Source organism: Pteropus medius, unplaced genomic scaffold (genome assembly GCF_902729225.1).
Source record: "Pteropus medius unplaced genomic scaffold, Ma_sr-lr_union100, whole genome shotgun sequence".
Lineage (NCBI taxonomy): Eukaryota > Metazoa > Chordata > Mammalia > Chiroptera > Pteropodidae > Pteropus > Pteropus medius.
Genome location: NW_024346667.1, coordinates 19322571 through 19349342, shown reverse-complemented (window position 1 = coordinate 19349342; position 26772 = coordinate 19322571). Strand labels below are relative to the sequence as shown.

Sequence of the window (26772 nt, the reverse complement as noted above, 5' to 3'; positions counted from 1 at the left end):
TTAAAAAAGTTTACTGAGGAGAAAACTCTTAAGATAACAGGTTACTTCTATCTTTCATGAATCAAACAAAAGTCCTTAAAAATCACTAAGAAAAATATTAATATCCTCCCCTGAAAGATGACAAAAGTCAAAAGTTGGTAATTTACATAAAAAAAAAAAGGTCAGTAAGTATATGTATGACTACTCATCATCATTAGTAATCAAAATTAAGGGATGTTTTGACCTTAAACTGATAAAGAATTAAAAATGTGATAATGACCATTGTTTTAATAATGAGAATGTGGACAAAAGTCATATTCTAGAGGATAATTTGTCAATATTTACTGAAAGTCTTAAAAAACGTAACACTCAACAATTCTACTTCAAAGTATAACCTAATAAAAAACAATATATGCAAAGATGAACACCTTAATGCATAAAAAAACTAAATGTCCATCAGGTCAAGTAAATTATACTATAGAACCAATTAAATTCTTTAAGCAGATCAATGTTTCTTAACCGTATTAACTTATGTGTAATACTATCTTCTGTAAATTCCACAAGCTACATGTTTATTAAACTTTATCGCTTAAGTTTAAAAAGAAAAACACCAGATACATTCTTTTCAACTACACATGTGCTTCTTTCCACTTGATGGTTCCAATACTCCCTTCACTTACTTCTCTGATTGAGACTGACATTAACCTGAGAAAACATCACAGATATAAAATGAAAAGTTAGAGTGATATGTATATGATTCTGGTTCTGCAAAAACACAATACAAAAAATCCCAGAATACACAGAGACTGGATCTTCATTCCTGTGATGGGATAATTTTGGATTTTTATCTTATTCTTTCTGGAAATGATAGTTTTCATATTTTCAATTAACATATTAAAAATAATCAAGAGTTAAAAAATGACTTCTGAATGAACATCACTTGACATTCTCTAATAGCCAATTCTGAAAATAAATAACTGCATTGTGCTTTTAACTTCTTTCTTCGTTTAATAAAATTGTAAAAATGTGAGAAATATTTACTTTGTTCCTTCAAGAAAACACTGAAAATTTTAGAAAACATTAAATGTAATTTACTTTGAGCATCTCACAAATGAGAATAAATGGATATTTTTTAAGCCTCTAAATAGAACACTAAAAATTAGTTACTGTTTGTTAATGTTCCTTTAATCTTATATTTGTTACAGGTAATCATTTATTTTGATTTCAAGGTAGTTTATTTAGAGTTTTATATAGTCTTGTGAAATGGCCACTTAAGCAGTGACAGAAATGGTACAAAACAGAATTAATTCACATCTGATAACTAATCATCATCACTGTATTCTGCAATAAAAGGGAACTTTCAGGAAAAAAATTTTTTTTTCAACTGTTTCTTAACAATAATGGTAGTGGCATACATCAACATTTTCTAGGATCTTATTACATTATATCCATTAATAAGCTAATGCTCATTGAGTGTCTATTATGTACTATAGTAAGCAATATGCACTTTAGAAGAATATCAGCCACAATTTCCTATCCTCAAAACTGGAAGACATAAAAAGACTCATAGGCAGAGAGAACAAACTGATAGTTGCCAGATGGGAGGGGGGTTGTGGGGCTGGGTTGAAAAAGGTGAAGGGGTCAAGAAATACAAATTGGCAGTTACAAAATAGTCACAGGGATATAAAGTATAGCATAGGGAATGTAGTCAATTATACTATAGTAACTGTATGTGGTGTCAGGTGGGTACTAGACTTATGGGGGATCACTTTTTAAGTTATATAAATATCTAATCACTGTGTTATATACCTGAAACTAATATAATATTGAATGTCAACTGTAATTAAAAAATAAAATAAAAATGGACTAAAAACTAAAAAAACAAGAGTATACAAAAAAACCCCTGGAAGACAAATGGCAAAGATAAAAAGGATACCTGGTTGAAAGAATTAGAAAATCAATTCAAGCAATATTAATATTTGTCTTTAATATGCAAATAAAATTTAAAGGAAATGTATGTTACAATTAAAATAATGCTTTAAAATGTTATAAAATCTAAAATTGTTACTGTGCTATTTATAATTATCTAATTACCTAGAATATTTTATTCTAAATCATGCTATGTGATAAAGTTACAGAGGAAGAATGCTTATTTAATCTAGGGTTTGCATACTGTAGAACAACAACAAAAAACCACACTCACTCACTCTGGCTCTGTGTATCTCTGTCTCTCTCTCAGACCACAGTTTCTTTCCCATGATATATCAGCAAGAAAAGGAAATCGATTATCTCAAGCCTCTCTGACCATGTTCCTCTCAAACAGAAATTTCAACTTTAGCCCTTATGGAGCTGCTTTCTCTCTGATACAGGCATTCAGCAGATGGATCTTATTTGTGTTAGATTTAAAACGGAGGAAAGATGATCCTTTTTACGAATTTTGTCTATTTTTACCTTACAGGTTCATAAAACATAATCCTCTGAACCTCGATTTCTTCTTCAAGTGTTAAAAAGAATTTATCCTCTCTACTTTTGGAGTGACAGGGCAGTTTTGAGAATTAAATGAGAAAGTGAGCAATGTTATTATTAGTTTCTCTTCCAGATAAGAACAGAACCGAGTGCAATCAATCCACATTATGCCATTTAGAGATAACATGATGCAGCTAAATATACAATGGCCTGGAATTCAAGGAGCCTAATTTCAATTTGAGTTAGGAAATCTATAACAACCTCTATTCTACTCAAGTATTTACTTTGAGAGAGCATAAAGAAATATTTGAGAAAGAACCTAATTTCAACAATTTCAAAACCTGTCTATACAACCTAAATCACAATTTGAAAGAAAGAAAAAAGATTTGCAATTTAACATCCTTAAGGCACTGAGAAAGTAAAATACGGTGAAGTATAGATACTACTCTATAATAAAGAATCTTGTCTGATAAACGTGCATTTTAAAACTCAGTGTGGAGATTTCAAAAACAATGTAATAACCTGCCTGGCAATTTGGGAGTGGGTGGAAAAGGTGGAGGAGGGGGAAATCTCTGTAATATAAATTCTTACCAGACAATGAATTTAAATGAGACAAATTTGAGGGCAGGAAATCAACAACAAAACTTAAAGGCAGCCCATCTATCTACAAAACTGAAATACATACCATCTCATGAGAGAAAGAACTGATGCCCCTCACAATACATGGCCTATACAAATCAATTTAATGAATACACCACTAGAAAAAAGAACACAGAGCAAATAATTTTAATTATCAGGCGTATAAGAGGTAAAGTAAAACTAAGACCCAGTAAAATAGTTAATTTTTAACCACCAACTTATCACATTTATCTCTTTTTCTCTCTATGCAGTTGGGGGGGAAACATAAACAAAGGCGGAAAAAGCAAGCCCAAAATTTTTTGAAGTATAAATTGGTAAAATTTTCTATAAGGAATTTGGCCAACATAAGACTTAAAAATGTTTACACTCTTTTAGCCAGCTATTATATTTTGAGGAATATTCTAAGAAAATACTATGTGCTTCAAAGATTCATCTACAAGAATGATATCATAGTGTTATTAATGATAGAAAAAAAGGAGCAGGGGACACAGAGCAAGAAATAAACAATGTAGATATCTAATAATATAGACTACATTAAATAAACTTCAGTACATCTCTGTAATGGAGTATCATGTAATCTAATATTAAAGATGATGATTTAGAATCTTTAATGACATAAGATATTTTTACATATGGTATGTGAAGGGAAAAATACGACCCTAAATATATTATAATTTCATTTTAGAAAGATGGGCCTTTGATAGACACCAAAAATGTTTTTGTTTGGTGAAGTTCTAGGTGCTTTCTTCACCCCTTGTTCATATTTCCTAAATTATCTACAATGAATATCATGAGTTTTTAATTAAGAGGGGAAAATTACTTATGATAAGAATATAACAGTAGTATTTTGAGTGTGAAGTTGGGGAGAAAATGGCATAGAAAAAAAGTATGCAAATTTTAAAATTGCTGGATAGTATTAGTTTCATAGATCTGGATCTGTTTTTTGTTGCTAGGATTCTTTTGGGGGGGGACAATAAAAGAAATATGGTTAATTCAACTTCTGGGTAACAGATAAAATTAGAAATGACATATTGATGTCAAAAGCATTCTTTAAAGATCTAGTTTCTGGCCTTAAGAAAAATAACATTTAAAGGAATCCTCTCTTGTATAACAGTTGTTCAGTGGCATTCATACTGATACGCCCAGAAATAGTATTCTAATGAATTAGAAACTCAAAAAATTAGTAGGTAACTGATAAATATGTGATAGCTGGTTCAGTAGAAATCTAGACAATAGATGCCTGAACAAGAGAGGAGGTGGATGAATTCATGAACGAATACAAATGAGAACAAGAACTCAGGTTTTAAACTCTCAGTTTAAACTCTAACTTTTCCTTCTCTAAATCTACTATAGAGAAGATATCGTTTGTTAATGGCTATTATTAAAAAGTATGAAGATCAAGTTCTTTCCCCATTACTGTAAAGTAATGAAACTGATTTTCCTGTGTGCTACAAAGGCTCAATTACCTTAGGCTCATTAGAGCAAGTAAGATTTTTTCACGTGTAACAATATCCAGCATTATGGACATTCATCCCAACTTACATGGAATCAGTTTTTACCCACTTGATGAGGTATGTGATCTTAGGAAAGTTATTTTCTCTAAGTCTCAATTCATTTATATATTTGCAATAAATCAAGACACAGAAAGTGTGCATACATCTTCATTTATATATTTGTAATAAATCAAGACACAGAAAGTGCATACAACTTCATTACTTTCATGAATTAAGATTTAGGGGCCCTGGCAGATAAACTGCTGTTGATTGATATACCCAGGTCAGAATGGGAAAAGCTATGGGCAGGGAATCAGAATATATGGGTTCTGGATTAAGGGCTCACCTCTTTGTTAACTGTATGACTCTGGATAAGTTAACCTGTTGTCTGGGACCCCCGTTGCTTTATTGGTAAAAGCAGATGCATTAGCAAGCATTGTAAATTTGGGGCCCACAGACTATCCAAAGCTCAGGGGTCCAGAGACGGGACCCAGAGAGTTTGTGAACTTGGATGTGGTGGAAACTTTATTTTCACTAATCTCTGGCAGAAATTCAGCATTTCTTTTAATTACAGATGTAGGCAACAAACTATAGTGCTATCAAAACCTGTGTCTTTGTCACTATAGAAATGACACGTTTTAAAAATCACATCCCAGAACAAAAACACATATTATTCCATGTTTTTTTATACCTTGAAAAACATACTTCAATATAATTTCTTTCATAATTCTTTGTATTTTATACAATTAAAACATTCTGACAAGTCCACAGAATTTACCAGGCTACTGAAGGAATCAATGGCACAAAAAAAGGTTAAGAACCTTTGCAAACTCTGTAACTTCACCTCTCAATTTCTATGAATGCACTATATACATAGAAAGTTCAAAACAGGCCAAAAAATTCAGTTGACTTTGGGAGAGGACAGTAGCAGTGATGGAGAGGACAGAGAAGGCTTCTGGAGTTCCAGTAATATCTCATTTCTTGATCCAGAGGATAGTTACACAAGTGTGCTTGTTTTGTGAAAATTCATGGAACTGTACACTTACGATTCTGTGCGTTTCTCTATATGCATGATGTATCTTGAGAAAACTGTTTAAAAGTATTTTTAGATAATATAAACTTGAAAACTTTATTCTGGAGCTTTTATCATTCTGGTATTGGAATATAAACAATTTTAATTTTACATTTTCTATTAGGTGAATTCCCCAAAGGACCTTAAAAAAAAAGTGAAGTGCCAGAGTCTTGCCTCCAGAAATTCTGATTTAAGTCTACGGCCATGCCACCCTAAACAAGCCTGATCCTGTCTGATTTCAGAAGCTAAGTAGGGTCAGGCCTAGTTAATACTTGGATGAGAGATCACCTAGGAACACCAGGTGCTGAAGGTGTAAAAAATAAAAAATAAGGGATTGTAAGCTGACAAGGTCCTTGCAATCTATGAGATCAACCAAGGGTTGCCTCTCCTAAAAAAATTAAAAAAAAAAAAAAAAAAAACAGTTTTAAAAAAAAAAATAAGAAATTCTGATTTAGGGGTTTCTAGGAATCTGCATTTTAAATAAATGTCCCAGGTGATTCTAACATGTTGTACTCTGAAAAACACAATTGTAGATCAAAGAGTAAATGAAAAATGAAAATAGTTAAGGCCTGGTAGCTTAGAAAATAAACCTTATTTTATAGATAACTTTGGAAGAAACCATACTGCTATTTTCTTGAACTTCTTGTGTGTTTTTTTCAATATTCCTAACAGATGGGCATCTAACTCATCTGTATTTATTTTCACATAAAAATAATCTCTTCTTTCACATGAATCCCTAAAAATCATAGTGACTTCTTCTGGTTATACAGCCTCAATCCCGTCAACCGTTCCCCACGACATGTCTAAATTTGCTATTCTAATTGGCACACAATAAGTACCATGTTAACTGAATGCTGCCACATCACTCTAAAACAGTAGATCTGTTCCTTCTCTTAAATAAACATCAAACTAAATCAACCCCTTTGTATAAATGATAGTGAAGTCTATTAAACTGCATCTTGACTTTGAGTCCCAGTCTCAACTTTTCAAATAATTTAGAAAGAGAATACAATTGTATTAACAGTACCATCCACCTTTTGTGATAAGCATGCTTTCTAAGGTTTCTTCTATTTACTGTTGAGTTTTAGGAATATCACATTAAGAACCAAAAAACAAAAACAAACAAACAAACAAACAAAAACAAGAAAGAAATTCCAGTAGTCACCAAAAACACAAAAGCTGCATAACAATCTGGAAAGAATCCAGGAGGAAATGAAAAAAAGAACCACCTCCATTCCCATCTTTCTCCTTAACTGTCCATTAAAAAAAAAAATCACATACTTACTTTGCTGTCAAAAGCTATGATATATAAACTATGGAAATAAGATAGATGGGTCATCTATTTCAGGACATGGATTAGATATAAAAAATATGAACTCCCTAATAGGGGTGATCACTTCATATGGTATAAACGTTTAATCGCTATATTGTACGCCTGAAACTAATATAATATTATGTGCCAACTTTAAGTGGGAAATAAATCCAAAAAAATGTGGACCCTTACTGACCACGTGGTAGGTATGCTATCTCACAGAAATTACCTTTCCATTGTGCCTCAATTTCCCTACATGATCTGCTTCTTCTACCACAGCGATTATGCCAAACAAAAAACGACTCAAATATATGTTATAAAAATACTATTAAATGAGAGCAAAAATGTTAGAGGATTATCAGGCTGAAATACATTCAAACTGAATTAAGACCTTCTAAATAAATACCTGGTTTCTTTGAACAGGGGATAAATAAGCAGTGAGACACATACATGACAAGATGACAGGATGACCTGCCATGTCTGAAGGGTAAGAGAAGTAAGACAGAAAGGTGGGTTAAAGAGTAAAAGTCTGATGTGCCAGGTTCACTGCTGCTACTGATTACTTTTTCTTAATTGAGAACAACAAAAAGAGGGGGCGAAAATATTGTGGTCTCTAGAGTCAATTGAAGCTCTGTAAGGAATCCTGCCAAACTTGAAGTTGAAGGTGAGAGGATAAAGCCACAATAGTGTAAATGCCATTGTGTTCTGCAAACAGCGCTAGCATCACTATCAGAGACTAAGAAATGCTAACCAGACAGGCACCAGCGTACCCTGGAACGTATTATAATAGCTGTGGTTGTTAGAGGAAGCTGGACTGTAATTTAGAGATCCAACTTCTAACCTTAGAGCCTTGCTATTAAACTAAGCAATACAACTTCGTTATACAACGTTTTCGTGGCATTTATCCAAAAATTTGGGCGGGGCGGGAGGAAACATCTTTAAGTTCTCATCCACTTTTCAAAATGTAACACTGTTTTACAGACATACATATATGAATTCGTAAAATCTAATCTAAATATGGTAGGTACCAAAAAAAGGTGCCTCTCTAAGTGTAAGGCACATACATTTATAATCAATGATGCAGATATTGACTGTACTCAAGATGGCACGATATTAGAAGCTCCAATGTAAAAGACGGCTTTAAAATGTAGAAAATTAGGTAAAACACACCAGATTAATATTAATTAGATTACATTTGGGGGGATTCAATTATTACCATCGTTATTTAACCTATCACTTAAAAAATACACTGATATTTACACTAAGTAAATCTCAAAAGACATGCTACTAATCTGAGATTCCAGATAATGAATCTTGTCTTGAATTCTTAAATGCAGTTAAGAATAATGAAAAAAAAAAAAAAAAAAGGAAGTCCTTTTTTCCTACCAGCAGCTCTTCTCAAAAAGTCAAGTCATTTTGTCATTCCTTCTTATAAACATATATATTTTAGATATTAGCGCTTTAGAACCTTCGGTAAAATTTCAGAAAAAAAGTCACAGAAAATAGTTATTCCCTAAATTCTGGGGCTTTACTTTTCAATATAAGAAAAAATTCAGCAGTTTTAGTCACTTCATGTTCAACCTTTAATTCCAATTCAATATATTATTGACAGGCTTTAGGAAAATACTAAGCTATTACTCTATGTTTTTTGAGCCCCAATTAAAACAAACAGCTCCTTCCATACATGAGTCATTTTTTTTCACATTTAATTGACTTTAATAAATCACATTCTACAGAAGGTGAAAATGACCTCATTCTCAAACAAAATATTTCTAAATTAGCTTTTAGTTAACAACTTAGATTTTAAAATAACATAAAGCCCTCATTAAAAATGTAGACTCTCTCAGACACCCTCAATGTTAAGCCCATGTATTTATCCTTCGAGATAGAACTGCCTAGGCAACAAAATTAATTTTAAGTGTTTTTCTCCAAACGCTTTCCTTAAAAACAAGAGCAAAGTATAGAAAGCCATTGACTTTCAATGTGTATGTGTGTTGCGGGTCGGGGGCGGAGATTCAAAGGCAGAAAATGCCTATGGGAAAGGCAGCTCTCAGTTCTGAATAGCAAAATTAACATCCACATTTTGGTTATCTAACACGAAAGGCATCAACGAACACTGAAAAGATGACATGCCAGAGTTCTGGGTTCTAGTTGTTAGTTCTGTCACTAAGTAATCGAATGATCTCTTAATATCATGACTTTCTCATTTGTAAATATAGAAAATTGTAATGATCTGTAAGGTTCCATTTCAACGCTAAGTATTTCAAGATTCTTATGGTCAAGTTTTGAGCTGCTTCAGAACAGGAACAGAAAACTGATTCTGTACCCCCCCTTCCGACAAGAACATTCTGTCAAGAAAAGCTTGAGTCTTATTTTCATATTTTCTTCCAACCAAAAATAATAAAAGGAGACATATTTAGCGTTTGTGCATCTTCTAATCAGACACTATTAATCATTTCTCTTAAAATTAAATTACCTACCTCACTGGGGTGTTGTGAGGATTAATTCATTAGTGTTTGTAAAGCACTTTTGAGATCCTCAGGTCAAAGGCGCTATAGAAGTGCAAAGTAGTAGTATTATTACTAGATTCTTTGCTTATTTAAGGAATTTCACAATCGTTTAAAATCTAATTCTGTGTTATGATTTAGATATTTATTTGTAAAACCTGCAATTTATCCACATTACTTTTAACTTTTTGAATATATTATAGAGATGGGGCAGGATATTTCAAAAATGATTTTAAAGGTTTAACTCTGATCTACAAGTAGAGAAAGTCTAGTGTGACAAATTTTGGTTAGCATAAAATTTTAGTGAAAACTTCTGTCAGATCTAGAAGTGTGCCTAAGGTTTGTACCCAAAACAAAACCAAACCCACTTTAACTGAAGATTCTGCAATGAGAAATTCCCTTCTTCAAAGAGAAAAGCAAATAATTTTCAAATCAACTATACTTTAAAAGGGGTACTGAGCTTATAAATTACATTACATACATAAACATGCAACTGTCATTTAAAATCTTTATATTTAAATCAGGGTAAGAGTATGTACTCACATCAAAATCATTGAATGGCTTGTTCCCTAAGCTAGCTTCCCACACCTAATTACACAAAGCAAACTGAGAAGAGATCAAAGCAATTTTGCTGTATGGAATTTTAAGAAGAAAAAAAATGAGGGCCCAGGCTACAAAACCAGTTAATATCTTGCATTATTCCACCACTTTCCAGACCTTTCTCTAACCAAATCTTTTTACAATCAAAGCATGAGGTTTTTAAATCAAAACAATACATACATGTGCACACACACACAAAGCTAAGAGAAACAGAGCTATCTATACACTGCATATTCTGCTTGATAAACTGCTGATATCCTCTGATGAGATATATTCTCTCCAGTGCAATACAAGCTCCAGTCCAAAGAGCAAACTGAGATTTAGATATGTTAAACTTTAAACACTTACCTCCTGCTCCTGTTGAAAGATGACGACTCTACCACCTTTATCTCCTGTTGCTAGTAATTCTCCAGAATGATTAAATTCTACTGTAGAAATTATATCTGCTGTATAATTAAACAAACAAACAAAAATCCCATTAGTTTCTCTTTCCCAATTCACTTGAATTATAGAATTTAGCATGTTTTCCCCACATATTCCAAGTCTATATATCAATCTGCCATCAGAAATAAAGCAAATCTTAAGTTTTCTTGAGTATTTTGGTTCACCAAAAAACAAAACAAAGACTCCCAGAACAAATCAATATGACACTACTTTAACAAAGAGGAATACAATAAATACCAGTGTTTTATTAATATTTCACTAAATTTATGACTGTAAAGAAATCATCAACTTGTAAAACATTCTATAATAGCACCAATAAACATTAATAATCATCTTGCTAATTTTATTTCTTATATACTTTTGATAAGTTCCTTTATGTAAACCAAAAGGCAGCCTCGAAAATTAAGGCAGATATAACTAAAATGGGGGAAAAAATTTAAACGTAAAAATAATTTCAGATAGAATTTTAACAGTCATAATTAATAAATTCATATTACGGCCTCTCAAACAAGTTTGCAAATAGAACACACTTATACCAGAAATGCTTTGTGCTATGCACCTTTAGTATGTACAACTCTTCTTGTGGCTCCCATACACACTGCAGGGGCTACTAGAATCAGTCATGCTGCACCCAAAGTAGGTGCCTAACTTCACAGTCAAGTTCAAATAAAATCATTTTTTTCTCTCTTGCTTTTTGACACCAGAGCCATTTTATTAAGAAAAAAGTCTAAGTTACAGAATTGGGCATTAGGATAAAGCAATTATACTGTACAGTTCACCACTGTTACTAACAAGTTCTTCAAGCAAATGCCAAATTAGGAAAAACTCCATCATATGCATTTTAAACGAATCAGTCAACTTTTTCTATAAGAGAAGGAAGGACTGGTTATCTTCTGATCTACACTGGCTCACTCTAAGAATTTAACAATGTGACTTTATATAATAGAGAACACTATATATACCCATAAATTTAACCAGTGTAGTTTTATCAATAATCTGTCCAGCACTGTATTTTATAATTTTCTTTTTAGTGATCTAAGTCCAGCTTGACTTGGGGAAGTTTTCTTTGCTTCCTCCACTGTCTAGGTCCAAGGCATTTTATCTTTCTGAAACTCTCTGAAAACCTACTGAAAGTTACACATGCTCTCCCAAGAAACTGGACCTATTTAAGCGCACTAAGAAATTTGGATACAATTTCAGAGGGTCTGACAGCACCTCACCTCCAGGTTAAAAACCTTAGCCCAGATGGCCCACTACAGTTAGTGGTATCAGGAGGAAATTACTGTTTACACTGCATGCATATGTAACACAAAGGTGTAAAACAATGTATTAGACTACTCTGCAAAACCAAATTATCAATAAGAACTTAAAGGTCATTCTATTAGGTGCTCTATACTGCACTGACTTCTGTAGTGAATATTAATAAAAGATATATATAGTCTCTGTATTTAAATCTCAACAAAGTATAGCTAGAGAGAGAAAATAAGTGGGAACTAATAATATATTAGACAGACTATATGGAATCACAGCTTATTTGAATGTTAGGCTCTAAAATTAGGAAATGAGGTAAAATTCAAATGTACTAAAGCCAATCCATTAGACGCCGTCACTTTCAAGTTGCAATTCTTATAACTCAAACTCTAGACAATTTTCTCCACAGCACTGATAAATTTGTGGTTTCTCTGGCTAACCCATCAAATAAACTAGTTAATTTGTGCAGCAAAAATCCTATCTTTAACTCTAGAATATGCTCCTGGCTTGGTGAAATGCTCACACCTGACACCAACACCAGATTTATTCTCTTCAATGGAATAATAGGCAGTCTTGGCTCAGTATTTAAATTATTTCATCTTTTTCCCAGGTCCAAATTGTTGCATTCACATAAATTAAAGAAATTACAACTCCTTGTTACGTAGATGTGCTGTTATAGCTAAACTTAATATAATAAAGGCTATGTCAATGATCATGGTATGACCAGACTCAGCTAAACAGTAATGAAAAACATGGGAAAGATGTGCTGCATTAGGGGCTCAATTTCTGATAGGGTGGAAATCTTAATCTTCTAGGTGAGCTGGACAGCAGAAAAACCTACAGGTGATTAAGTCAGCAAAGAGATTATTATAATAAAAGGATTGAGGAGATTTGGGATAAGGAGGGTGATGGTGGGGATTCCACACCTATATTATTCTTAGAAGACAGAACAGGAACAGGTAATAAAGCAGCAGGCACAATATCCCAAAGTACAGAAGATAGTACTGACTCACAGCTAGTTATAATGCAGTCACTGATCATGTGGCGAGAGGGAAAGAAGAGGAAGTATATTGTATGTGTGTGTGAATGGTGGGGAGGAAAAGGGATGTGGACAGAAGAGGGAAAAAAACTAATTTATTGCAAGATGCAACAGGAATAAGACATTTGCTTAAAAAGTGTCACTTCTTATCCCAGGAATAGTTATCTCACAAGGAGAGTTCCAGAGTAAAGTGATGTGATATGTGTTTAGGACTGAATCAGCTTTGTAGCAAGGGTAGAAACCTTAGAGGAATACTTGAGATAGGCCAAGGAATCTCAGAAACAACTGGCCCAAATGTCAAGAAGCGCTGGACATCAGGCAAGACAAGAACCAAAGATTTACACCATAAAAGTTGACCCACATTAAATGCCTGAGCGATAGAAATTTTGGGTGAAAGGCAGACAATTTTCTCTATAGATTTTCTTAAGACACTGGTGACATTATCTGGCCAAAAGCCAATGAACAAAGAGCAATTTTAGTAATAGCCAACCAAGCTGCTACTTAGTAGAACAGTGTAGAGAAATTCTGTGTATGGGAAGGGTAGGTGGACAGACTCATGGCTTTCTTGATGTGACTTTTATACTTCATATATTTAATATAGCCATATTTCAGATAAGTAAATTATTTTCTTGGTTTGTACAATGGAATTTATAGGCACTATGTCATTGTGTTCCTTCATCTTTTCCCCCTCAAAAAAGAAAAAAGAAAACACCATTACTTCTGGATGCTCGGCCATCTGTACAAGTCTGAGACATCATATACATAAGCACCTGTTAAATCTCCAAGTTTATACATGATGCTTTAAAATTTTTTCTAAGTCATAAAATGCCAAGATCTCATTGGGAATATGACATATAAAAAGGATGAATAAAAGGGAGAAGGAAAACAAATTATGCTTATAGACCATAAAAACATCCAAGAATAAATTAAGGAGAACACTATGAAACTGAACTTTGAACCATATGTGCCACACACACTGGTGTGCAAATAATGCATTACAGGTTTGCTTGGATTCTTGCAGAGCAGAGCGCCCAAATCTGTAACCTCAGTATACCTTGATGTGTAAAAGGTGAGGAAGTGTGGCTCTAAAAATAGTGCTCCCACATCATGCTATACCCAAAGTTGGCCAAATACTGGTACCTATGTTTCTGAACATAACATAAATCTATTCCTAGGAAATATTCTTCTAATGCTGATTGCTATACCATTAAAAAAATTACTAAGTAATGATTGCAGAAAGTCTACAATAGCGCTGTTCAAAAGAATTTTCTGTTATGATGGATGAGTCTTGTATCTGCACTGTCCAATACAGAAATCACTAGCAATCTGTGGCTTCTGAATTTTTTTAAAAATTTACTCATATATGCCTAGTGGCCACCATACTGAAAAGCCTAGGTCTAAAACATTTATTTCAGAGTAGACACTGATTTTCACTGCAAAGCGAAGAATGCCAGGACTAAGAGAATTTTGAACCTTTCAACAATGCACTCTGGGTTAAAATGAAACTATCTTAGTTACAGGATTGTAGACTCAAGAACGATCAGGCTGAAAATACAACGTCGTTTCATGAAAATTTAGAATCCTGGATACCAGAGTTTTAAAACAAACTATTCATGAAAGCTATGAATACTTAAGAAAATTTTGCTCAAGATTAAAGTAACTACTATAACATGCTTTAAAAAGGCAAAGACATTAATCTCACTTTTAGAGCCAGAAGACTGAACTCCAGCCATGGTCCAGTGTAACACATTAACGGGGTCATGTTCTCACAAACCACCAAAACAAAGCCACAAAAACCAAACAAAAAACTTTCTCTTTCAAAGAGGAAAATAAGAATCTTTCTATGACCAATAAAAACATTATTTTACAATGGGAAAAAAAAAAATGCCTATTATAAAAGAAACTTTCACTATAATAAAAAGGAAGGGCTCCCTTTCAGAACATTAGTCAACTGCCCTTCTGTGCATTAAGTAAGTCAACACACAGCAATTTTAGTCACATGCTGACTTCTAAACTGTGCAACATAAAGGCAGCATTTAAAGGCACACTCAAATTTTTGGTAAGAAAAAAACTCACAATGCTTTTGATCTTTGTTGTTAAATTCTATACACTATTAAGAAAAACCAAAAAATTTGTAATGTGTTATATAAAATGGAATTCTTATTTCTTCTAACTCCTTCTTTCTAAACCATCAGCATTGGGTTTCATCCTGAGATGGCAAAATAACTGCTTTCTTTTGGGGGTGGAATGGTGGTCGGTGGTGGTAGTGGGAATGACGACAGCAGTACACATGTACTGCTGGTCTGATTTTCCTTGATCAGGCGCACCACACCATTCCCTTCTTGTTACCTATCTCTATTTCTTATGTGCTATATTATAAACAGAACAGGACACAATCAGACAGCCAAAGATTCAAAATACTCTCAGTAATAAAATCAGATGAGAAGTAATAAATAGTACAAATGGTAGTAATTGACAATAATTACTATATTTTAAATGACCAAATTATTATTAGCTCTGACATTCTCTGAACACTTCAATTCTTTCATTGTGAAACACTTTAACAGGGTTACTCACTGACTTTATAATTCTATTTCAGGACTATGGTCCAAATAAATAATTTGAAAGAAACCAATGAAAGTGAGTACAGAAATGGTTATAACTGCATTACCCATGTAACTAAAAAAGCTGAATGCATTTTAAACATACAATAATTAGGAAATATAAAAGTAACATCTAGTACACAAGTTTGAAAACTAATGCCCATCATCTGTTTTTAGGAATAATGTTTACTGGAATCCAGCCACGTCCATTTTTCAATATAATATCTTTGGCTATAGAGTTGAATAGTTGGGACAGACTGGCAATATTGACTATCTGGCCCTTTACAGAAAATGCTTGTGAACTGCTGCTTCTGTATATTAATAAAATTATATATTAACTAATGTCAAAGCACACACTGTACACACATATATGTACAACTATAACATGCCAAGCACTATGCTGAGTGAGCATTTACATATATTCTCATTTAATCCTAATACTATTATGCTATATATATCATTTTAATTTACACAAGAATACAGTAAAGCACTGAGAGGTTAAATAATTCACCCATCACACCTCTACCCAGTGTGAGAGCCAAAATTCAAATTTAGCAGGTGTGAGCAATCATATGGATAAGGTAGCAGCACAGAATTCTGTAAGTCACTGAATAATGAATAAAGGAATAATGTTTAAGTGTTCAGTTTACTGCATCTTTTTCATTGCTAAAATGCCTGTGTTCAATTAAATACAAACTACAAATTTTATACTATTTACTAATGACCACATTACAACTACTGTGTGTCCCTACTGTCTGTCCCTTTAAGTATTTTTTTCAGTGCCTGCTACATTCAAAACAGTTGGTAATCCACATTCTAAATTCTACCCCTGAAAGAGGTTTATCAGAAAGTGAGATGTAACCACAACAGATGAACAGTTAACCAAGAAAGGATTTAGTGAATGTTTAATAAAACCAAAGAAGGTATATCATAAAGCAAAATAAACAACTACAAAATAAATTCCAAGACATAAAGACTGAGTAAATATGTTAAGATACCCCCTCCTTTTTAAAATGGAAGAAATCAACTGGGAGGAATTGCATATCCATTTTTAACTATCTGAATTACAGATTCCTCAAAGTCCCACTTGAAACAGTTAATATAGCATCCATTGGATGCTGACATCTTCTATCACATTTCTTTTTCTCAATGTGATTAAGGCTTTAAAGCTAAATAGCATAGAAGAAAATTTTAAAGGTTGAAACTCATGAAATACCATAAACATTGCTGCAGCAAATAAACAACTCTAAAAATTCAGACATATCTACCTTATGTGACATAAGACAATATAAATCTCAAGATAATCATGAGGCACACAAAAATTCTATGAATAATCACTGTTTCTTAAAATTCTGTGTTCAGAATATTATCTTAAAGGAGACTGGTAAAAAGAGCAAGTGTCTGCAAAGACTTGCTACAACAGCAGTTGCCAGTGTGGTATTCTAGATATGAATGAAACTCATAACCGAAAGAAAATGAACTTATCAAGTTAGCTATATACTGAGTCGTATCTTTTTACAAATAATATTTGATTTCCCACAAAATTCTATCAGGTTAATCAGTCTCCTCTCCTTTTTGTTCCATTTCAGTAAAAATAAAGATTAGCAAAGAACACTAAAACTAACTGCATAAACAACGGTATCCAAAAAAGTACCCAATAAAAATGTGCAGTAACTTAGCATTTCCTCTTTCAAAAGGTTTAAGCGAAAGACAAAAGTAAAAATTAAAAATCTGCAATTGGCCTCCTGCTTCTGGCCATGAGGGAGTAAGACAATCTGGATTCATGTTCTTGCAGTCAACGACTAGAAAACAAAAATATAAAACTTTTCAGATAAAAGAGTGTAACACTGTGAACCTGCAGAGAAAGCAAATCCTATATTTGCCCCGGCTTGCTGCCTGGACAGTGCAGTGAGTCAGGAAGAATCTAAACACCGGCCAGCAATCTCACTGAGCTGTGGAGACAGAAACTGGGGTTAGGGGAAAAGTTGAAGCAGCTAAATTTGCAGGCAGAGTAAGTAGAGAGAGCTCAAGCGATCTAAATAGGGATCACTTAGAATCTTTGATTAACGGATCTGAGGATATGTCATTGAGACTCCACAAGGCCTAGGAAAAGAACCACCAGAAAGCTTATGAAGGCTCAGAATAGTTAGTGCTCCCACCATCCGGAATTGAGAAACCGCATAATTAAGGAGGCATCAGGTAGAGTCCACAGAAGAGTATAACTTTAGTAGTGGAACTATATCAGCACTAAACACTGAATGTTCCACACAAAGCTTAAAAGCAAACTTTAAAAGGATCAAGTTAGTCTCAAGTATCTATGTGCCAGAACAAAATCCTACACGCAACAACGTAAATTCACAATGGCTGGCATCCAATCTAAAATCATCAGGAAAATATGACCCATAACCAGAAGAAAAAACTAAAAAAGAACTAGAAACGACAAAATGATAGAATTAATGTCCTAGCAGACAAGGACCTTAAATGGCTATTGTAAATATTCTCCATATGTTCAAGAATGTAAAATAAATCACGAATGTGATTAGAAATGCAAGACAAAAGATAAAGAAGGAACATTTAAAAATGAAAAATGAACTTCTGCACTGAAAGATACATTGGATAGGATTAATAGATTAGACACTGTGTAGAAAAGATTAAGATAAGAACCTGAAGGCCTAACAGTGGAATCAAAACAAAGTGAAGCAAAGAGAGGAAAAAAAGAACACCTGACTTGCAGGATAACATCACATGTTCTAATATATGTTATCACTGCAATCCTGGGAAAAAAGATGGATTATATTTGAAAAACTGACCAGTATATAAGTGTTCAAACACGGTGATACTGTAAGTAAAATAATCAAACCAATATATAATAGTGGCAATTCAAAAACTATCAATAGCCTTGAACTTTGCAAAATCATGAAAAATTCTTTGTAAAATTCCAATATTTCACAGCATAATTTTCCCTTGATTTACACCGTAAACTTCAGTATATACATTAAACCCATGCAAAAAATACTTAATATGTTGAGTTTTAGGCTTAGAAAATAAAAGGTTTTTTTTCAGCACCACAAACATTTGGCAGAATATTCTGAGTTATGAAGGCCATGGGTTAATTTTTTCTTGTTCAAGGTTGTCCTGCAAACTTCCAAATAACAAGCACACTTGAGCCATGACTAGTAAATGCCAAAAATGCCTCTGATCATTGGCAAAATTCAGTAAAAAAGAATTCAATAGTACAAAAGTTTATTTTATATACATGTATATAAAATAAATACAAGGTACAGTGAAGATGGAAAAGTCAAATCTTTATGCTCAAAAATTTTTATGTATCTCAAGGTTACTAGGAATAGAGGAGTTGACAAAAACCATAATTACAAAAGACTGACATATCCTTCTCCATGCCTGATGGATTTTTAAAACGGGGGGCAGGAAAGGGAGAGATATGGGATGAAGGGATAGACACTTGAAAAATATAATTGATAAACGCAGAGGGAACTTTATTATCAATGTAAAAAACATATATTGCTTCCGAAGAGTTATGTAATTTTTAAGAAACTCATACATTGAGCCACAGAGAGTCTCTTGAAGAATTCTAATCGTCTAATTATAAATTTAAAGATCACATTCTCTAACCACGATAAAATTAGCTAAAGAATAATAACTACTGGTTATGCTCAACCACTTGGTAATCTTAAAATGCTAAGGGCAAAAAAATCAGTATTGCAATAAAAATACTTCAAAAAGACTTATAGGAACCTATGTACATAAATATTTAAGACAGCATTGTTGTTAAAAAATGACACAATGGTCACTATAAACCCACTTATAAAAATTGAAATAAAAAACTTGAAATACCACCACCAAGAAATAACATAACCATAGGTGATAACCGAGTTTTAGCAAACTCATTTAAATTGCAAAATATGACATGATTTCTGTAAAATCATTTAATCCCAGATTAATGGATTAATTAAAATAGCTTTACTCTTTTTTTTATTCCACAAATAAACTACTTTGTAAAAATAGATAATCATAACTCTTAAAATGAGTCCCATTTCAGAAAACCACTATGGTTTTTTTAGTATATATCCTTCCAAAGTTTTTCCATGTGTACTTCACATGCTTAGAACAAAAATAACAGATCTGATTCTATTGAGAAAGAATGTTTACATTATATCACTGAGTTAAAACAATATTACAAAGCATATTTAATCTTTTTTGTATAATATTAAAACAATCAGCATTATGGAATTAAAGCTTACGACAGGGAGACCAAGGAACAGATGCTTGACAGCTATTAGCATAACAGTAACATCAAAACTGACAACAAATGAATTTCTACAAGGTAAAGAAAGTGATGCAATACCACTACACACACACCTGATTCAAATAACTGAAATTAAAAAAAAAAAAAGGAAAGAAAAAGAAAAAGACAACCCCTAGGGTTGGTATTGAGCAACTGGAACTTTCACACAGGGCTGGGAGGAACACAACAAGGCACACCTACTTTGGGGGAAAAAACAAAGTTTGGCAGTTTCTTATAAAGTTAAAAAACACCATGTGACCCGACAATCACATTACTGGATATTTATCCAAGTCAAAAGAAAACTTATATTCACACAAAAATTTGTATGCTAATATTCTTAGCAGCTTTATTTATAATACCAAAAACTGGACACAACTCAAGTCATCCTCAAATGAGGAATGAACAAACAAAATGTGGTATATTCATACAATGAAATACCACTCAGCAATAAAAAGGAACAAACTACTGATATAAGCAATAATATGGATAAAACTCAAAATGTATTATGCTAAGCAAAAGATTCAAAATACATGATTCCATTCAAAATATATGATTCAAATTCCATTCAAATTCAAAATATATGATTCCATTTATCTGACATTCTGGAAAAGGTACAACTAACTAGAGGGACAGAGAACAACAGATCAGTGGTTCTGGAGAGATGGGACTGCTTTTTATCTTGATTGTAAGTGACTATATCACTGCGTGGTTTTTATCAAAGCTTGAAGAACTTATGCTAAAAAGGATGAATTTCACTGTATGTAAATTATAAGAAAACAACTACAAAATCTAGATACTAGAATCTTTTCCCAGACATCCAAAAATCCTAATATGACATGTTTACTTACTGGCTTCACCATGCTTTCCTGCTCTAAAACCTTCAAAGGTCTTCTAAGGAATACCATAAGATTTTGGCTAATCCTGGCATTAAATCCCCTCCATAATTTGAACACTGAAGTAAGTATGTACCATCTTACTTTCTAATACCATAGTATTCACTAGAATCTTTAGGAAGGTTAAATGCTTTCTACCTCCCACATATATACTTATGCCCACCCTCATGCCTCCTTTAGCTTGATGTACTGTCTATCTTGCCTAAAACACATCCTTTCCTCTCCGCATTCTTTTAGACCTTCTGTATGTGGCCCAATGGTGGGGGTAGAGGGAGGGGAAGAAACTCGTATTATATCCCTGGAGAGGTAGTAATACAACAGAAGGACAATGGCTATAAATTTAATAAAATAAAAATGTGATTTACATAAAAACTAAAAAGACAAGTAGACTAGGAAAAATACTTGTATTTCTAAAAACAATTCATACAACATAAGATAATTTGCAGAATAACAATACTGGTAAAATGTAAGGAAATAGCCAGCCAAATCAAATTAAAAAAAAAAATTTTTTTAAACACTATTTTCTGTCATGTAAACTGTAAGAAAAATACAAAGTGTTCAAAAGACTCATATTTACCTACAATGGAGGGAGTATATATTACTCTGGAAAATTATTTCATATTTTACATTAAAAGCCACAATGTATTCATTTCCTTTGAACTGTCAGTTCCAGAAGCCACCCTAGTGAAATAATCAAAAAAATCTTTAATGTATAAAGGTGCTCACTAATATTTTTAAATTATTTGGTGTTAGAGTATGAGAAAAATCAAATTTTCTTATTCTGCCAATATATTTTCAGATTTTGCTCTAATTTTCCCTGAAATCCTCCTCTCTTTTCACTCCTTTCCCTACAAGCCTTGGCTCTTCATTAACCATCAGGCAAGAACAAGATGCCTGGGGATGTAGTCTCAGCTCTATTTAAGTAATAATTTGACCATGAGTAAGGTCATTAATCCCTATGAACTTCAAATTTCTTCACCTGCAAGGAAACATATGGATGATCTCTTTCAGAGAATTTCTCCTTCACAGAGCATATCCGACATGTATTCACATACTTAAACTCTTTGCATTTAGGGGAGGAAGAAAACAGAATAATGACTGGAGAAAAATATGTTTTTCTTAGGGAACTTCCAATACGAAAAAATTGAACACCCAAAGGGAAACACATTGCAAAAGCTGTGTTACTCTACCCAGGATCATGGGACTTCTCTAGAGATCTCACTCTAATAAAATGGATCCAAGATTTCTTTCTTTTTAACCTCAATTCATCAATAGTGACTTAATGAAAGTCACTTCCAGTAAGTTACAAGCCAATCAATGGTGGGATCAGAATGGAACTGAGACAATGAAGCATGATACTTTCTGCTCTGCTCAACTCCCACCACTGATACAGTACTAAACCACCGTACTAGAGATTCTCACATCCTATCATTATTCTTTACACATCTGAGATGGGCTCATCCTCAGAAGCTACTTAACTGCAAAAAATAATGCATATACACATAACCGAAAAGTTCTCCAATTTTCAAACATCACTAACAAAACCTTGTACAGCAGAAGAGCTGAGCTGAATCCTTTTGTTTTCCATAAATTTTAGCATAATTTTAGATTTGCAGAGGAGTTGCAAAGATATTACAGAGAGTTCCTGTATACCATTCACCTACTTTCTCCTATTATTTTCACCTTATATTACTATGGTCCACTTGTCATAACTAAGGAACCGACATTGGAATATTATGATCAACTAAACTCCACGCTTTGTTCAGATTTCACTACTTTTCCCCCAGTATCCTTTTTCTGTTCCAGGATCCCACATTACACTTAGTCATCTTGTCTCTTTAGCTTCCTCTGGTCTACGAGAGTTTCTCAGATTTTTCTTGTTTTGATGACCTTGACAGTTTTGAAGAGTACTGGTCAGGCACTTTGTGGTATGTCCCTCAATTTGGGATTGCAGGTGTTTTTCTCATGATGACACTACAATTATGGGTTATTGGCAGGACAATTAAGGTGAAATATCATTCTTATCACATCATATCAAGGGTACATCCTATCAATATGACTTATTGATAATAACCTAGATTATCTAGCCTACTGGTACTGTCTGCCAGGTTTCTGTACTATAAAGTTACCTGCCTGCACAACCCCCACCCACACACAAGGTATTCTGGAAGGAAGTTACTGAGTACAGCCCACACTGAAGGGATGGGGAGTGTTATGCTCCGCCCCTCTGAGGGGAAGGGAATATCCGTAAATTACTTGGAATTCTTCTGTATGGGAAATTTGTCTCTTCCCATCCATTTGTTTATGCAATCAGTATCAACTCATTGTATTCATACTAATACAATGTACTTTATTGTGTTGCTCAAATTGTACCAGATTTGCCCACTGAGAGTTCTTTTAGGTTGGTCCCTGGGTCTCCTTGACATGCTCCTTACCTTCTGTTTTTTGGGGCTCTTCTGGAACTTTTTAAAAAATGTGTAACCTTCACAGTCTTTATATTATTATGAATTAAACATTAACTTCTTTCATTCTATAGTTTTATACCAAGTTTTAAGAACTGAACTCTCTCAGTGAGAAGTGTAAATATACTGAGAACGAAAGGTATAACCAGAGTAAAGGTTAGCACTATAACTAACTCTCCTCCTCCAAGTACTCTGACATGACTAAGATTTCTGTCCTGGAATAGATTTCTCATTTGGTCAGCTGAGGTTCTGTAAGTAAGAAATTCTATGTGTTGGCTTTCTTAGAAGTTTTAATATATGCCTGCAAGGTGGATTTCATAATGTTAATCTTCTGGTGCTCACTGTGCTTTTCTTTTCAGACGCTGAGGAGGTGGGGGTGAGAACACAGCAGGTATACTGTCACCTTTATCTCTCTCTGTTAAAGGCAAGGGGCTGCTGTCAAAACATCTGGCACATAACAGCACAGAAATTAACTCTCATTTTAATGTGGTTTGTTTCAATACTTAGAGCTCCCATTAAGAAGTATGCTATTTAGTTTGGACACATGATCCATTTTCATGATCTTTTCTACTTTATTAGTTCAATATATACCTTCTATGGCAAACTTTAGGATTGACCCAACTTAGCTAATTAGAATATAATTAACCCAAATTTCTTCTCATAGATAACTAATTACTCCCCAATATAAGGAAATACTTTACGAGATAAAGCATCTATAAAACAAGTTTCCTGTTGAAGGCAGTAGGCTAACTTTAGACATAGTTATTTCCCTACAGACTACTATGATGCGCTTTTATGACTGTTGACCTCTAGAGGGAGCTCAAAGTTTTTGTTACTTCTTCCCAAAGTTGAGGACACTTCCACGACAGCGGTTTATTCATATTTTAAGAATATATTATTGTGGTGCCTAAGAGCAAGTTAAATGTGTGCCATCCCTTTAAGGATTTATTGCTCCTCCAAAGTGATTATGGTTTAACCTCACCTGCTCCAGGGAGAGAAGGCCCCAACTATTTGTTTCTCCTCCAGTCTTCTGTGACCCTCTTCAAACATTCTTTGCCACTTGCCATTGACCAGGGCATTTTACTGCATAGCCTGAGAGGCTGAAAGGAGGGTAACCACAGGGGGGCACATGCTCCCTCTTGCTGACCCGTGGTACTTTTAGTGTAGCAGGCCAGTCCATCTCAATCTACATTGTGTCAAGGCATACGCACAATATGATACTTGCATAGCATACTAATATAAAGATAACACCAGGCTACTCGTGTCTACCCAGGAACACTAATCAGCTAAGACTCAACTCAGGCACCCACCCCCAAAGACTGAGGGACCATTAGCTTAGTACACCTGTAACACATTCTTGGGGCCATATCTGTAGAATTTATGTAGGAAATGACCAAAAGTCAAGACTGCCAAATCTCCACTTCACCTGTCTATATGACTCTGAGGAAGTAACTCAGCCTTTTAAAGACTCAGTTTCCTAATTTTAAAATACCTACCTCACAGAGTTTTCTTGAGTGCTAAACAGGCAATAAGTACAAAGAGATGAGCCTTGTATGAGGCGGATGGCAGGCACATTGGTAATCAGAAGATGTTGGCTGGGATTTAGCCTTTGTTGCACAAAGTAGAAACAAGCATTTAACCTTATTTGTTTCTAGGCTGTTGAAGTCAATCTAGCCCAGGTAAGGAGTTCTCTAAATGGTCCAGTTTAGCTCTGTGGAGCCCGAGGCTAAAGCCCAAAGTTGTAAAGTATTACAGGTGCCTTGTTTTGGTGATTTTGGTGATTTTTTACATAGACACCAAAGGGTCTTCAGGTTGAAGCCTGATGCTCAAGGACAGGATCTGTACTCCTGTGTCTCTTGGCAAAATATCGCCTCAATTACACTATGATTTCTAAAAATGAAGTTAAGTGCTAAGGGCCTTTATAACTTTTCTAAGCCTCTGACTCTGAACAGGAACATGTTATGTGATAAGCTCAATAAAGACCACTCACTGGCTATAGATGCTCATACAGAACCTACATTGTAATGTTGCCATGAGAGTCAGGGTCCATAGAGTAATTTCCAGAGATGTGTTCTGGAACCAGTCTCCCTCCTTTTTAACTTGTTCCTGGATAATCTGATATCATGTTTGGATAAAATGGAATGGAACCATACCTTCCTGCAACAAAGAACAGAAAGATAAACAGTTGCTAATACATTTAGTCTATAGGTGAAATCTTAACAAACAAGCCTTGGTGTATTAATGTTACATAATGTTAGAAAGAAGAGTTCTAAATGGGCCATTCTAGACCTAAAGTTACATCTTTATTAGATGTTCACCAATTTTTAACTAGCTCATAATTAATTTCACAAAGCAAATCACCTCATTAAGTTGCCTTATCAAATATAATGCAAACAGTTTTTCATGGAGATTATACAAACAAGTATTGCACAAATTTCCTGCACATCTACACATGCCTTATCGAGATATTTTTATAACTAGAGTGGGTATCTGGTTATTAATATCTACCTAAAATCTTTATAAACTAAGATTGCTATAGCCATGTTATAAGAACCAGAAAGCACTTTATTTTCTATTTCTCTTGGTAGAGTTACGCCCAACTCAAGTTTGTTTTCTGACAGGATTCCTCCTGTTCACCTAAAAACTGGGTACAAAGGGACAGAATATTTAAAGAGGCTAGAGATCTCTAAGGTATGCTATAGAAAATCTTAGACTTTATTCTAATGGCAAAATAGAGCCCACTGAGAAATTTTAAATATTAGAGTAATCCAATTAGATGTGCTTTGACTACTCGGACTGAAGTGAAGAGGACTGGGAACTGGGAGAAGGAGGTAAGTAGAAGGAAGTCTGGAGATCAATATGGAGTTACTCCAGAAATCCTGGTATGCAAAGGTAGTGATCTAATCCAGTATAGTACAGTAATAATATTATCATAAGTAGCTAACATTTAAAATGCACTTATAGCATGTTAGGTATTTAATCCTCACACGATACCTACAAAGTTGGTTGTATTAGTATAGTCATTCAACAGAGGAAGAAACTAAAGCATAAAAGCAACACAGGGAACAGAGGTGTATAGATTTAAAAATCCAAGCAAAGCTTTATAAACTTCATTGATTATTGATAAGGTTGTAGAGAGCTAAATATTTTTAAAAGCCAAGAATAATATCCAAGTCTTTTTGCTGGCTAAATGTACTTGATACCATCAATAAATAAATATTTACCTTACATTAAGTATTATTTAACAGCATTTAAATTTTCAGGTTACAGAAAAAAGTTAACATCCATTGGCTAAATAATAAAAAAAGATTATATCATGATTTCACCAAAACTCTTAACCAAAGGAATATACATCATATACAATTACCAAAAAAAAGAACTTTAAAAAAAATCCTTTCTGTTCATCTTTTCCTTTTTTTATCCTTTTCCTCTTGGTTCTGGTAGGTTAATTTGCTCAAGGTGATAATTTCCTGATCTTGTTTTCAATTGTATTTACACTGCAATTCATGTTTCCATTTTAAATAATTATAATCGTTTTTTCAAATGATTGGAAATTATTTTCACATGGTTCTATTTTCAAAGATGCAATTTCTTTCATGAATCTCACTGAAGAAGAAGAACATTAAAGGTTTTCTCCACTTGAACTAAAAGTTTATTCCTCTAATTCTAAAAACTGGTCTTATTTTTTTTATAAATCTTGTGCACT

General features: G+C 33.7%; 1 protein-coding gene and 1 pseudogene across 3 annotated transcripts in view; one reads left to right on the top strand and one right to left on the bottom strand.

Moving 5' to 3' along the window:
- The window catches only part of PPP2R2A (protein phosphatase 2 regulatory subunit Balpha), a 45009-nt gene extending 19786 nt beyond the window's left edge, over positions 1 to 25223 (bottom strand). The window contains exons 1-2 of one of the 3 annotated variants that reach the window (XM_039876147.1): positions 25085 to 25223; positions 10417 to 10514 (exon numbers count right to left, since the gene is read on the bottom strand). In XM_039876147.1, coding sequence (XP_039732081.1) covers positions 10417 to 10514; positions 25085 to 25100 — 114 coding nt within the window. In that variant the 5' untranslated portion in view covers positions 25101 to 25223. Of the gene's footprint in view, positions 1 to 9441; positions 9514 to 10416; positions 10515 to 25084 lie in introns of those variants that run through there. The other 2 variants (XM_039876148.1, XM_039876149.1) reach the window with 2 other exon arrangements.
- On the top strand, positions 5844 to 5962 carry LOC120613658 (uncharacterized; annotated as a pseudogene).
- Positions 25224 to 26772: the final 1549 nt, after the last annotated feature.